A 13,545-nucleotide genomic window follows, 5' to 3' on the forward strand; every position below is an offset into this window, starting at 1 on the left:
GGTATCTACCCCAGCTTTTAGGAAGGAAAAGGTTTTGGAAGGAAGATGAGTTCAGATTTGGCCCTGCTGAATTTGAAACGTCAAGGGGACATTCAAGTAGGGATGTCCTGAAGGCAAGAGATTGCAGAGGAGAGAGTTAAATGCTGGAGGTGTAAATTTGGGAGTCATACACATTCCTAGAGCTATGGGAGTACATGAGCACCCAAGGGAGTGGGTGTAGATGGAAACTAGAAAAGGATCCAGAACGGAGTTCCGAGGGGGTGGCGGCAGAGTAGGAGCCAGTGAAATAGAGAAGAGGTAACTGAAGAGGTAGGAGGAGAATCAGGACAGGACGGTGAGGTGAGATGAGGGAGGTGAGACGGACAAGTCGATGAAGTTGATGGTCAGTTCATCAGGGATAAGAGATGGGGGAGGTGGGAGCGCTGAGGGTTGAAGGAGGGAGTTAGAAGACAGAAACAGTTAGTGCGGGTGTCTCTTTGACCAGTGTTTCTGAGGGTCGTCAGCAGCTTTGTCGGGAGACCCTCCAGGAGCTGGGGTTGTGCTGCGGCAAAACTCTGGAAAACTGTGGACATGGCTTTGGCTTCACACCCCCAGGGCTCTGGTACTCCAGTGGTTGTCCATCCACCTCTACACCCAACAAAATCTCCTCACCATTGGCTTTAAAACACTCAACCACCTTGCCCCCTCCTACCTCACCTCAATGCTCTTCTACTAAAACCCAGCCTGCATACTTAGCTCCTCTAATACCAACTTTCTCACTGTGCCTCAATCTTGTCTACCTCACTGCCGACCCCTGGCCCACATCCTGCCTTTGGCCTGGAAAATCCTCCCTCCTCGAATCCAACAGACCATTACTCTCCCTTCCTTCAAAGCCTTATTGAGGCCCATCTCCTCCAAGAGGCCTTCCCTGACTAAGCCCCCCTTTCCTCTTCTTCTACTCCCTTCTGCATCATCCTGACTTGCTCCCTTAGCTCCCCATCCCAGCCCCACAGCAATTCTATGTATATATCTGTAATTTATTTATTTATATTGATGTCTGTCTCCCTCCCTCTGGACTGTAAGATCGTTGTGGGCAGGGAATGAGTCTATTCACTGTTGTATTGTACTCTCCCAAGCACTTAGTACAGTGCTCTGCACACATTAAGTGTTCAATAAATATGATTGAATAGCAGCTGGTGGGCCTGAAGTAGGGAGAAGGCCCAGACCACAGCAGCTCCCTAGAGGAGATCCCCAGCAGGCTGAGGAGGCAACGAGGGGAAATGAGAGAATTTTTCCTGAGCCTCCTTACCTTGTATATTTTGCCTTCTTCGGTGCCAACAAGAAACAAATAATCAATCTCCTTGTGGAAATCAAAGGATGTCCCGCATCCTACAGAAAATGGCAAAAAGAAGAAAAATCCATAGCGGTTCTGCAGCCCAGCAAGAATTTCTGACATTAAACAAGGAATAAAGTTTCCCAGAATAAACACCACATAGGTGTCAGTTCTCCCGCTCAGTTGGAAATTGCTTCTGATCAGCGGACTCCTCTCCTGGGGCCCAGAGGAGGGAGATTTAACCAAGCCAGAAGAGATGGGGCCCTCTTTCCAGCTTCTACCCTGATCCCTAGGCTCCAGGAAATCAGTCTGCCCCAAGATACCCTATGAACCCTTTGGTTTGAGGTTGTTGGTATCTTTCCCTAGGAATTGATTGGCCACATCTAAAGTTCCCTTCCCTGAAGGAACCTGTGACCCCTCAGATGTCCAAGGAATAGGCAGTCCTGAAAGGCTCAGCAATGTCACCTGAATGTCGCCAAACACCCCACTCGGCATCCCTGCTTGGGTACACAGAAATCAGGCTGGTCTAGACATCAGCAGGCCCTAAGGGGCTCTCTCCCATGATGGCCTGTCAACAAAACCCAGGCCCATCAGAGGGACGCAGAGGGAAACCTAGTGGAAAGAGAACAGGGCTGGGAGTCAAAGGACCTGGGTTCTCATCCCAGCTCTGCCACTTAACTGTGTGATCTTGGACAAGTCACTTAATTTCTCTGTGCCTCAATTTTCTCATCTGTAAAGTGGGGATTTAATACCTGTTCTCCTTCCTACTTAGACTGTGAGCCCCACACAGGACAGAGTCTGTGTCCAACCTGGTTATCTTGTATTTACCCCAATGGTTGGGGCAGAATAAGTGTTTAACAAATACCGCAATTTTATTATTATTATTCAATCATGTCTTCTCTCAGCCTTTGTCTTTCTGGGCTGTGTGACCTAACCTTTTCAGTCTTTTCTCTTCACAACCACCAGTGATTACCTGCTCCATTCTACATCAAGCAGAAACACCTGACCATTGCCTGAGTTATTCACTCTTATTCATTCACTCTCTTTTCCCACTATCACCCAACTCACAGTCTTTGTTCCAACCAGGCCCGTCAGCCTGACTTTTTACCTGTGTTCCTGACAGAAACTGAACAAAAGCCAGGGGCTAATACTCTCTATCTGTGGTAACTGTGGCACAGAGGTCCAACCTTCTTGGCTCAATCAATCATTCAGCTGATCAAAAGTATGTTTTTAGTACCTATTGTGTGCATAGCACTGTACATAAGATTTGGGAAAGCACAATAGTGTCAGTAAACATAATTCTTGCCCTTAAAGAGCTTCTTTAGCAGAGAAGAAAGACACTAAATACATTATAGTTAGGAGGAAGTAGGAGGATAAGAAAGAGGAGGGTGTGTATTCAGGATCATGGGCATCTGATGGGCATGGGGAAAGGTGTCCTATTCGTACCAATATTGTGTAGCTGCACCTCGTTGGTTGTCTCAGACGCCACTCCCTCGATGGACAGCTTGATGACATCGGAGTGAAGCAGCTCGTTCTGAAGGCAGAGGAGACGTCAGTTTAATGGCGCCGATTTCTTGGGTCAAAATGACCTCAGAGGTCAAGGCCCGCCAGCACCTTGATGTGTTCTAGGCCATCGGCCACCAGCACAGATTCCAGCAGGGCGGGCCTGAGCTCTCCCAAGAGAAGGAATGTTCCAAACTCCCAGTGGGATGTTGGAGAAAATATCCCAACTTTCACCAGGGCCCAGTCCAAACCCTCCAAAAGAACTCCCGCCCCCTGTGGAGCCGGAAGGCCAGGGTAAGGCTAGCCGGCTACCTGGATCCTGTCCTGGGAGAATACTCAGGGCAGGGAATCAGAACGGAATCAGATAAGGATGTGGATAATTTTGCCCCAGGAAAAGGCGTCTTGTTTCTGATTTTGATTCCAAACGGCCCCAGGGTGTCCTGGGGGTTTCCAGAATCTGCTAGGCTAAGCAGAACAAAAAGGAAGTTCATGCATCCTGAGGCCTGGGGGTGGGTGTCTGGGGTGACTTTCCATTTCCTCTGGGCTTGATTGGGGAACAGAGTATTTAGTACAGTACTTGGCACTTAGGAAGCCCCTAATAAACACAATTATTATTAGAGCGGTCCAGGTCAGGCCAAAGACTCTTCACTCTGTTGCTCCCTCACTCTGCCCCAAAGCCCAGGCCTGTCAGGAAAGAGATTTTCCTGCACAAACCTGGCATTAGGGAGGGGTGGAAACTGGCAGATGAAAGGAAAGGTGAGAACAACGTGGGGCAGGGCTTAGTTTCTACTGGAGCTGAGCCCTCCTATGTCTGGAGTTAGCAGTTGATAATCCCAGCATGTCTAGTCAGTCATTCAGTCGATTGTATTTATTGAGCACTTACTGTATGTAGAACAGTGTACTAAGTGCTTGGTAGAGTACGCTATAACAATATAATAGTCACAATCCCTGCCCACAACAAACTTACAGTCTAGAGGGGGAAACAGACATTAATACCAATAAATAAATTACAGATATGTACCTCAGTGCTGTTGGGCTGGGAGCAGGGAATGAATAGAGAGAGCACATCAGGATGATGCAAAAGGGAACGGGAGAAGATCAAAGGAGGGCTTAGTCAGGGAAGGCTTCTTGGAGGAGATGTGTCTTCGATAAGGCTTTGAAAGTGAGGGAGAATAACTGTCTGTCGGATATGAGGAGGGAGAGTGTTCCGAGCCAGAGGCAGGATGTGGGAGACAGGTCTGGCCTTGCCATTTCACTTATAAAAGTAAATCTAGTGGATAGAGCACAGGCCTGGGAGTCAGAGAACCTGGGTTTTAATCCCAGCCCCACCACTTCCTTGCTGTGTGATATTGGGCAAGTCACTTCACTTCTCTTTGCCTCAGTTTCCTCCTCTGTAAAATGGGAAGTCAATACTTGTTCCTCCTCCCCCTTAGGCTGAGAGCCCTGTGAGAGACAGTGATTGTGTCTGACCTGATGATCTTGTTCCTGCCTTAGTACTGAGGACAAGGCTTGGCAGAGTGTAAGCGTTTACCGAATACCACAATCATTATTATTATTATTATTAGATTTGAAACCCACATCGGAGACATCAGGCATTCAAACAGCACTATACCAGTAGGCTGCTCTATCAAATAAACTTGCTATAATCAAATATGCAGCAGGATTATTATGACGGTAGTAATGATGATAATACACCTTCATACTCAAAGCCATTACAAAGTTAAAATGTAAAACAACATTATTGCTTAAGCCCAGGTCCCACTCTCGCTGCAAATTAAGGTACTGATGGGGGAAATTTCTTTTTGTGAATTAAAATATGAATTTCACACATGAGTATTTCCCTTCAGAACCCTTCCTCTGGCCTAGACTCCTTCCACCTCCAGGGAGCCAGACTTTTCAGATAGCTCAGGGTTGATTTGAGCTATTCTTCAGACACACAGTCTTGTCTTCAGAAGACTGTCAGGTGCCAATCTGGATGCTGGGTCGTCCCCCAGGGCCCAGCCCTGGGGAGGCAGGAGAGGATGTCCAAACAACAGGAGAGAAGGCCCCTGAAGGGGATTGGGGTGAGGGGCCCATTCTAGGTTTGGGTCATCAGTGTGGCCTAGTGGAAAGAGCACGGACCTGGGAGTCAGAAGATGTGGGTTCTGGTCTATGCGTCATCATTTGTCTGCTATGAGACCTTGGGCAAGTAACTTAACTTCTCTGTGCCTGTTTCCCCATCTGTAAAATGGGGACTAAATACCGGTTCTCCCTCCCTCTTGGACTGGGAGGCCCATGTGGGACAGAGATTCCTGTCCCACCTGATTATCTTGTAGCAAGAGTTTAGCAAATGGGCTGTGAAGAGAAGGGGGTGGGAGGCAGACAGTATGGCTCAGTACTGATTTCCACTCAATTCTACAAAGGCTCCACTCCTCACTCACCCTCTTCCCTACCTTCTTTGGCCAATGTGAGAGTGAGAAAGCACCTCCTCTCTCCAGCTCGATTCCCTTCCCCTGTCAGCCTTCCTGAAAGCTTGTTGGAGATAACTGGGGATGGCAACTCTCTGTCTGGGACAGGAAGGATGTGCCTGTGGGCTGGGGGATGACCTCTAAGGGGTCTTGCTAGCTCCAAGGGACTGTGCTTGCCTCTCCAAACTCAGCTTTCCCACTTTTTAAAAATGCTGCCGGGATTTATTCCCAGGGGAATGGAACAGATCCAGTGCAAGGCACAGTGAGAAAGTGAAGACACACAAAGCCTCTTCTGCCAACAAACTCATAGGAGGTGTGAATCAGAACCACCGAGAGCTCCCAGCCGAGCAAGTCTCTGCCTTTGGAAAAGCTCATCTTGGAATGTTAATCAACCTTTGCTCTCTGTTTCCTTGGAGAAGCTGTTATGGGCTGAAGGCTGGTGAGGGAGAGGCGGAATAACCCCTCTCCACCAACCCTTTAAGGGCCTCACAATTTCACTTTCAAAAGAGCTGGAGAAAGGCCTCCTTATTTAGTTTTTCAATTGCCTGGGGTCTGGGAGCCTGAGCGTGCCAGCCCATTCTGGCTGGGACAGAAGGAGATGCCCAGCTGAGCCTGGTAGCCCTGCAGAGGCTAGATATAGCGGGGCAAGGATGGAGCTGGGTGCCAGCAGGAGGAACTGGGTTGCCCCTACCCTGGGATGAGGAACCTTTGGCTCAGTCTTTGGGGTCTGAGGGCCGGGAGGGAAAGGAGATTCAAGTCCCAACATACACTGTAAACTAGGCTCTGGAAAGTTCCTGCAGGTTTAATAATAATAATGGAATTTATTAAGGGCTTACTATGTGCCAAGCACTGTACTAAGCACTGGGGTTGTTACGATGTAAGCAAACTGGTCACAATCCCTTCTCTCATGGGGCTCACAGTCCAAGTAGGAGGGAGAATTTGTTGTGTTTAGGGAACTTGTCTACCAACTCTGCTACACTGTACTCTTCAGAGCGCTTAGTTCAGTGCTCTGCACATAATATGCATTCAATAAATATTAATTCATTCAATCACATTTATTGAGTGCTTACTGTGTGCACAGCACTAGACTTGGAAAGCACAATTGGAAAGTAAATATGATTGACTGACAACAGGTATTTAATCCTCATTTTACAGTTAAGGAAACTGAGGCACAGAGAAGTTAAGTAACTTGCCCAAGGTCCCACAGCTGGCAAATGGGAAAGCCAGGATTAGATTGCAGGTCCTTTGAAGCAGCATGGCTCAGTGGAAAGAGCACGGGCTTTGGAGTCAGAGGTCATGGGTTCAAACCCCAGCTCTGCCAACTGTCAGCTGTGTGACTTTGGGCAAGTCACTTAACTTTGCTGTGCCTCAGTTACCTCATCTGCAAAATGGGGATTAAAACTGTGAGCCCCCCGAGGGACAACCTGATCACCTTGTAACCTCCCCAGAGCTTACAACAGTGCTTTGCCCATAGTAAGCCCTTAACAAATACCATCATTATTATTATTATTATTATTATTTGACTTCCAGCCCAAGCTCATTCCACTACTTCATGTGGAACACATCAATTTTTAATGGTCTTTGTTAAGCTCTTACTATGTGCCAGGCACTGTACTGCTCTGTTTCCATCCCAGGCTCTGGGAATTCCTTGCAGAATCCTAGCTCTGAATTAGTCCCTGCACTGGGACCAGGATTTGGGATTAATAATGGATTTTGTGTTTGGGCTGTTGGCCAGGGGTGGGGGAGAGGTGCCTTGTCTCCTGCTTTGCTTGGCGCTTACTGGGGCTCTTTCCATTTGTTTGTTTTAATGGTATTTGTTAGGAGCTTACTACGTGCCAGGCACTGTACCAAGCGCTGCGTTAATACAAGCTAATCAGGTTGGACACAGCCCCCATCCAACTTGGGGCTCCCAGTCTTAATCCCAAATTTTACAGGATGAGGTAACTGAGGCACAGAGGGTTAAATGACATTCCCAAGGTTACATAGCAGACAAATGGTGGAGCCGGAATTCGAACCCAGGTCCTTCCGACTCCCAGGCCCAAGCTCCATCGACTAGGAACCCTGCTGCTGCTCTTTTAAATGTGCTCCCTTACCCAGCCCCCAGGGTGGACCGACTCTGCTCAGCAGGCAGACTTCCCCTCCAATCAGTCAGTCAAAGTATTTACTGAATGCTTACTGGGTGCAGAGCACTGTACTAAGCATTTGGGAAGGTACAATGCAAGAGAGTTGGTAGAGGTGCTCCCTGCCCATAAGGAGCTTACGTTTCCCAAACTGAGCTCAGCCCTGCTGGTCCCACAAGAGGTGGGAAACTGGTCTAACTAAGCCTTGCAAGAGGGTCCCAGAAGGCTTTGGGAAAGAAAAGGCTCCGGAAAAATAAAAGTGGCTAAGCCTGCTGCAGCCCAGACTGGACTTTCCCTGAAGCTCCAAGGTCCTCCAGCAGTTTAGGTGGGGTTGAAAGGTCAGGCTGAAGCTGGGGATCTGAAATCAGCTGAATTAGCTGAATTAGGAATCGGGAGAGCCCCCGAGGAGGGAGTGGGGGAACTGACAGACAGACCTCAAGCGCATCTTTCACTCTCTCCACCTTAAAAGCCTTATTAAAAGCACATCTCCTCCAAGAGGCCTTCCCTGACTAAGCCCTTATTTCCCCTTACTCCTTCTCCCTTCTACTTGGCCCTCACAGTTGTGTTTGCACCCCTTTATTCATCCTCAGTTCCACAGCGATGAACTTATGCGTATATTCATAATTTATTTTAATGTCTGACTAGACTGTAAGCTCCTTGTGGGCAGGAAACATATTTACCAACACTGTTATACTGTACTCTCACAAATAATTCGTACAGTGCTCTGCCACCATTTTTTAATGGTATTTGTTAAGCGCTGACTATGTGCCAGGCACTGTACTAAGCACTGAGATAGACAGAAGTTAATCAGGTTGGACACAGTCCATGTGCCACGAGACTGTGAGCCCATTGCTGTGTAGGGATTGTCTCTATCTGTTGCCGAACTGTACTTTCCAAGTGCTTAGTAAAGTGCTCTGCACCCAATAAGTGCTCAACAAACACGATTGAATGAATGAATGAATGAATGACTCGTTATCATCCACATTTTACAGATGAGGTAACCTAGAAACAGAGGCGTTAAGTGACTTGCCCAACTTCACACAGCAGACAAGTGGCAGAGCCAATAAGTATGAGTGATTGATTGACAGATGGGGATTGATGTCAATCTATGACGGAGGGGAAAATCGCCCTTTTCAGCATACTCAGCACCTCAAAGCAATAATCAGACAATCAATCAGTCAATGAGCATCATCTTAATGATTTTCCCTGATTAAGCGTTTGGGTGATTACAGCAAAAACAAGGCATAAGTTGCCCTCAAGGAACTCCTTATCGAAGCAGGACCCTGGCAGAGCCCATGTGTTTGTAGCAAGAGGCAGGGGACGGGGGACTTTTACCTTCACCAGGGTCCAAGACACGATCCTCCCATCCGATGAGATGGAGAAGAAGTTCAGGTTGTGATCGATATCATCCTTCTGCCACTTGACCTGGGAAATCACAAGGAAGTTGGGAATTCAACAGGAAAGGTGAGGGGAAGCTGGGCCGGGCTTGGGGAACTGTCTCCATCCTGGGGACCTGGACGGGATGGGGGTGAGAGTGATGATGGGGCAAGAGGGAAGCCAGAATGAAAAACCTTTAAATGGTATCTATTGAACTCATATAATGTGTGTGGCACTGTACTAGGTACTTGGGAGAGCTTGGAGGAGTTCCCACAAGCAGGAATGTAGAGCTTACATTCTAGGGGGCGAAACAGATGTTACAGGTAAGAGGGAAAAGAAAAATGAAAGGGATAATACTGGGAGTTTATAGAGCCCTTTTCTTTTTCAAAAATGCTTTCACAGGAATGATCCCATTTATGCTCCCAGTATCCTTATCTGGAAGGGAGGGGCAGCTACTATGCCCTTTTTAGATGAGGAAACTGAGATGCAGACAGCTTAAGGGTTTGTCTTAGGTCACCCAGGAGGCCAGAGGCTGAGCCAGTATTGGAACCCAGGTCTCCTGACTCCTGGACCAGTCTTCTGCCACTATTCCACTCTGTCTCCTAGCAACATGCCTGGCCCCACTGACACCAGTTGGGGATGTTTTGAGCTGCCAAGAACGGGGCCTCTGGGGTACTGATAGAGCCCAGCTTCTCTCAGAAGACCACCAAGCTCTTTCCCCAAGGATCAGCCACCGTGGGATCTGCTGCTCCAGTAGGACTGTCTCCCAGAGGTTTGGAGAATAATAATAATAATAATGGTATGTGTTAAGCACTTACTATGTGCCAAGAATGGTTCTAAGTGCTGGGGTAGATACGAGGTAATCAGGTTGTCCCAAGGGGGGCTCACAGTCTTAATCGCCATTTTACAGATGAGGTAATTGAGGCACAGGGAAGTTAAGTGATTTGCCCAAAGTCACACAGCTGACAAGTAGCGGAGCTGGGATTAGAACCCATGACCTCTGACTCCCAGGCCCATGCTCTTTCCACTAAGCCACGCTGCTTCTCAGAGTTCAGCGGAGTACTACTGCTCTCCTGCTCCTAAATCACAGCGGGACTAGAGGCTCAGAGGGGTTGGGGGACCAGAAGTTGCTCATCTCCAGGCCCCTAAACCCCCCAGTCCACCACAACCCAGGGGTTGTGGAACCCAGAACTGTCCCAGCCCAGCCCATAGCCAAGCCCCATCCTCCATGGGGCAGTTGGAACCAGAGATGGTCCCCCAGGGCTCAGCCTGATCCAACCCTGCCCATGGAGCAGGGAGACGGGTGGTGTAGTCCAGTGGTAATCCCTAGGCTGGGTCTTTGGGTGGAGTGACCACATGGTGATGCCACCAGAAGTCTTTGGCCCCCGACGGTAAACCTCAAGGGCTAGGAGCTGGCACTACGTGGCTTGGCGGAAAGAGCGTGGGCTTGGGAGTCAGAGGTCATGGGTTCTAATCCCGGCTCCGCCACTTGTCAGCTGTGTGACTTTGGGCAAGTCACTTCACTTCTCTGTGCCTCAGTTTCCTCTCATCTGTAAAATGGGGACTAAGACTGTGAGCCCCACGTGGGACAACCTGATTACTTCGTATCTACTCCAGTGCTTAGAGCAGTGCTTGGCACATAGTAAGCGCTAAACAAATACCATCATCATCATCCTGTGGCCAAGGGACTCTCCTCCCAGGCTGCCCTGGGACAGCAGTCACCCAGACATTCACACAGTCACCCATATACACAATTTCACACACCCATATTCACCCACAAACTCTCACACAGTGCCATGCAGACACACACACACACACACACACACACACACACACACACATATTCAGCATACTCCCACACCTTCCTGTCCCAGCCTAAGGTTGGGATGCCACACTCTTTCCAGACCTTCTCAGAATGAGTTCCTGTCAGTTGACGGAAAGAGGAGCAGGTGCTCTGATCCCAGCTGATACTGAATTACCATTTGTTCACTGTCAACTTGGCAAGGATTCCAGATCAGTTTAATCAATCAGTCATATGCATTGAGCCCTTATTGTGTGCAGAGCACTACACTAAACACTTGGGAGAGTACAATGCAGCAATATAAAAGACACAATCCCTGCCCGCTACCAGCTTACAGTCAAGAGGCGGAGATAGACATTAATATAAATAAATGAATTATGGATCTCTATGGAAGGGCTGTGGGGCTGATGGAGGGTTGAAAATAGAGAGCAACAGTTCCCCTTGGCTGTGCAAGACTTGGCCCAGAAGGGAAGGCAGTGTTCCAGGAGCTGGAGGACCTGGTTTCTGGGCCCAGTACTTTCTGTTGGAACCTTGCTTCCAACAGCGAAAATTTCCAAACTGATCCCCTTAGGATGCTCTAGGAGGGTGAAAGGCCCAGCAGGAAAACAGAAGAATAGCTGACTACTCTGGGAAGCAGAACTGCAGAGACTAACAAGCCAATCATTCACCTGTCAGGGCACAGTGCTAGGCACATTGTTGGGTCGGGCACCTCAGAAACTTCTGTGTGCACTGCCAGGGGAGCTGCACCCCTGCCTGCCCTCTTCCTCGCTTATTACACTCAGGCAGGAATGTGATTGACAGGGACAAGATAATAGTAATGGTACTTGTTAAGCGCTTATCATGTGCTTAACTGCCCTAAGTCCTGGCGTGGATGCAAGCAAATCAAGTTGGACAAAGTCCCCTGTCCCATATGGGGCTCACAGTCTCAATACCCATTTTACAGATGAGGTAACTGAGGCCCAGAGAAGTGAAGTGACTTTCCCAAGGTCACGCAGCAGACAAGTGGTGGAGCAGGGTAAAACCCATGGCCTTCTGACTCCCAGGCTTTATCCACTATTCATTCATTCAGTTGTATTTACTGCACGCTTTTCTGTATGCAGAGCACTGTACTAAGGGCTTGGGAGAGTACAATACAACAATGATTAGAAAGATTCCCTGCCCACAGTGAGTTTGCAGTCTATAATCTGTGCCATGCTGGATTCCCAGTCAGAGGTGTCAGGGTCCCTTAGGACCTCCAGAGCTGGGTCAATGACCTTCCCTCTAGGGCCTTCAGCCCACTGGTGGTGGAGCTGTGGGATTCCAGGTGAGCTCCAGGTGGGAAGGAAAGATTTCAGGGGCTGGGTGGGACAGGGTAGGCCACAATGATGCTAACTGCCTAAAGGTGCATTTGATTGGATTACAGGCATGCCTGGGCACCCCATCTGGTCACCTTTCCCACAGTGTTCAAGGGATTGATTTATGACTCATTAATAATAATAATAATAATAATAATAATAATGGCATTTATTAAGCACTTACTATGTGCAAAGCACAGTTCTAAGCGCTGGGGAGTTTACAAGATTATCAGGTTGTCCCTCGTGGGGCTCACAGTCTCAATCCCCATTTTACAGATGAGGTAACTGAGGCACAGAGAAGTTAAGTGAGTTACTCAAAGTCACACAGCTGACAAGTGGCGGAGCCAGGATTTGAACCCAGGACCTCTGACTCCAAAGCCCGGGCTCTTTCCTACTGAGCCACACTGCAGATGGGATTTGAATTGTTAGAGACATCTGCCAGTGGTAGACACAGTGGTAGACACAGGTATGACCTGTGATAAACAGGTAATAGCTAGAAACGTCGCGGGCTCCTGATTCCAGGTGCTCCAGGGACCGGCACCCCTGATGTGGGGCACCTCCATGAAAGTTGTTCTCGGCCCCTAAAATCCTTTCTGCAGTTGGCCCATCCAGCAGAAGTGAGGGTTGAAAGGAGGCCATACCGGCCAAGGGGGCACGGAGAGGGTAAGGAAAGAGAAAGGGACAGATTTTTCTGAGGATTTGTCCCTCATCCTCCAGGGAAGATGAAGAAGATTCAGAACCTCACTGCACAGACCAAACCCTTGATGTTTCTCAGGGTATGCATCCAGGGGGTTGATTGTTGTATATTCTCCCCAGTGCCTTTCAGGGATTCCTCATTAGGGTACTGACACCCAAGGACACAGCATTAACAGGCCCCAGGTTGCCAGGAGGCAAGTAGTGTCTGGTGGTAGTTATTCATTCAGTCAGTTGTATTTATTGAGCTCTTAGGGATGGCCTAGTAGGAAGGAATGTTTCAGCAGTGGAGATGGTGGCAGAAGGTCAGGGAAGATGGGGAATTGGGATTGGGGTAGGGGCTGAATGAATGGAGGCCACTTGCTCAATCCATCAGTGGTGTTCATTGAGCTGCTTAACTTGAGAAGCAACGTGGTCTAGGAGTCAGAAGGATTTGAGTTCTCATCCTTGCTCTGCCACTTGTGTGTAACTTTGGGCAAGTCACTTAACTTCTTCGTGCCTCAGTTACCTCATCTGTAAAATGGGGATTAAGGCTGTGAGCCTTGTGTGGGACAGGGACTGTGTCCAACCCAATTTGCCTGTATCCAAGTGTTTAGTGCAGTGCTTTGCACATAATAAGCGCTCAGCAAATATGACTGTATAAATGAGTGAATGAATCCAGCACTTAGTACGTTGCCTGGCACACAGTAAGCACTTAAAAAATAGCACAATTACCATTGTTATTATTATTACTGTGTGCAGAGCACTATAATAAGTGTTGGGGAGAGTACAAAACAACAGAGTCAGTGGACAAGATCGCTGTTCTAGACTGTGAGCCCATTGTTGGGTTGGGACCATCTCTGTATGTTGCTGACTTGTACTTCCCAAGCACAGAGTACAGTGCTCTGCACACAGTAAGCTCTCAATAAATACGACTGAATGAATGTTCAAAATGAGGTTCGAGTCTAGAGCTCATATT

At 48.4% G+C, this 13,545-nt stretch overlaps 1 protein-coding gene across 1 annotated transcript in view; it reads right to left on the reverse strand.

The window, feature by feature from the left end:
- Window positions 1–13,545, reverse strand: part of DNAI1 (dynein axonemal intermediate chain 1) — a 195,462-nt gene that overhangs the window by 75,691 nt on the left and 106,226 nt on the right. Inside the window, exons 14-16 of the mRNA XM_038743923.1 lie at window positions 8,718–8,807; window positions 2,759–2,846; window positions 1,289–1,368 (exon numbers count right to left, since the gene is read on the reverse strand). Of these exons, the coding sequence (XP_038599851.1) occupies window positions 1,289–1,368; window positions 2,759–2,846; window positions 8,718–8,807 (258 nt within the window). The remainder of the gene's footprint in view (window positions 1–1,288; window positions 1,369–2,758; window positions 2,847–8,717; window positions 8,808–13,545) is intronic.

This window comes from Tachyglossus aculeatus, chromosome 3 (genome assembly GCF_015852505.1).
Source record: "Tachyglossus aculeatus isolate mTacAcu1 chromosome 3, mTacAcu1.pri, whole genome shotgun sequence".
Lineage (NCBI taxonomy): Eukaryota > Metazoa > Chordata > Mammalia > Monotremata > Tachyglossidae > Tachyglossus > Tachyglossus aculeatus.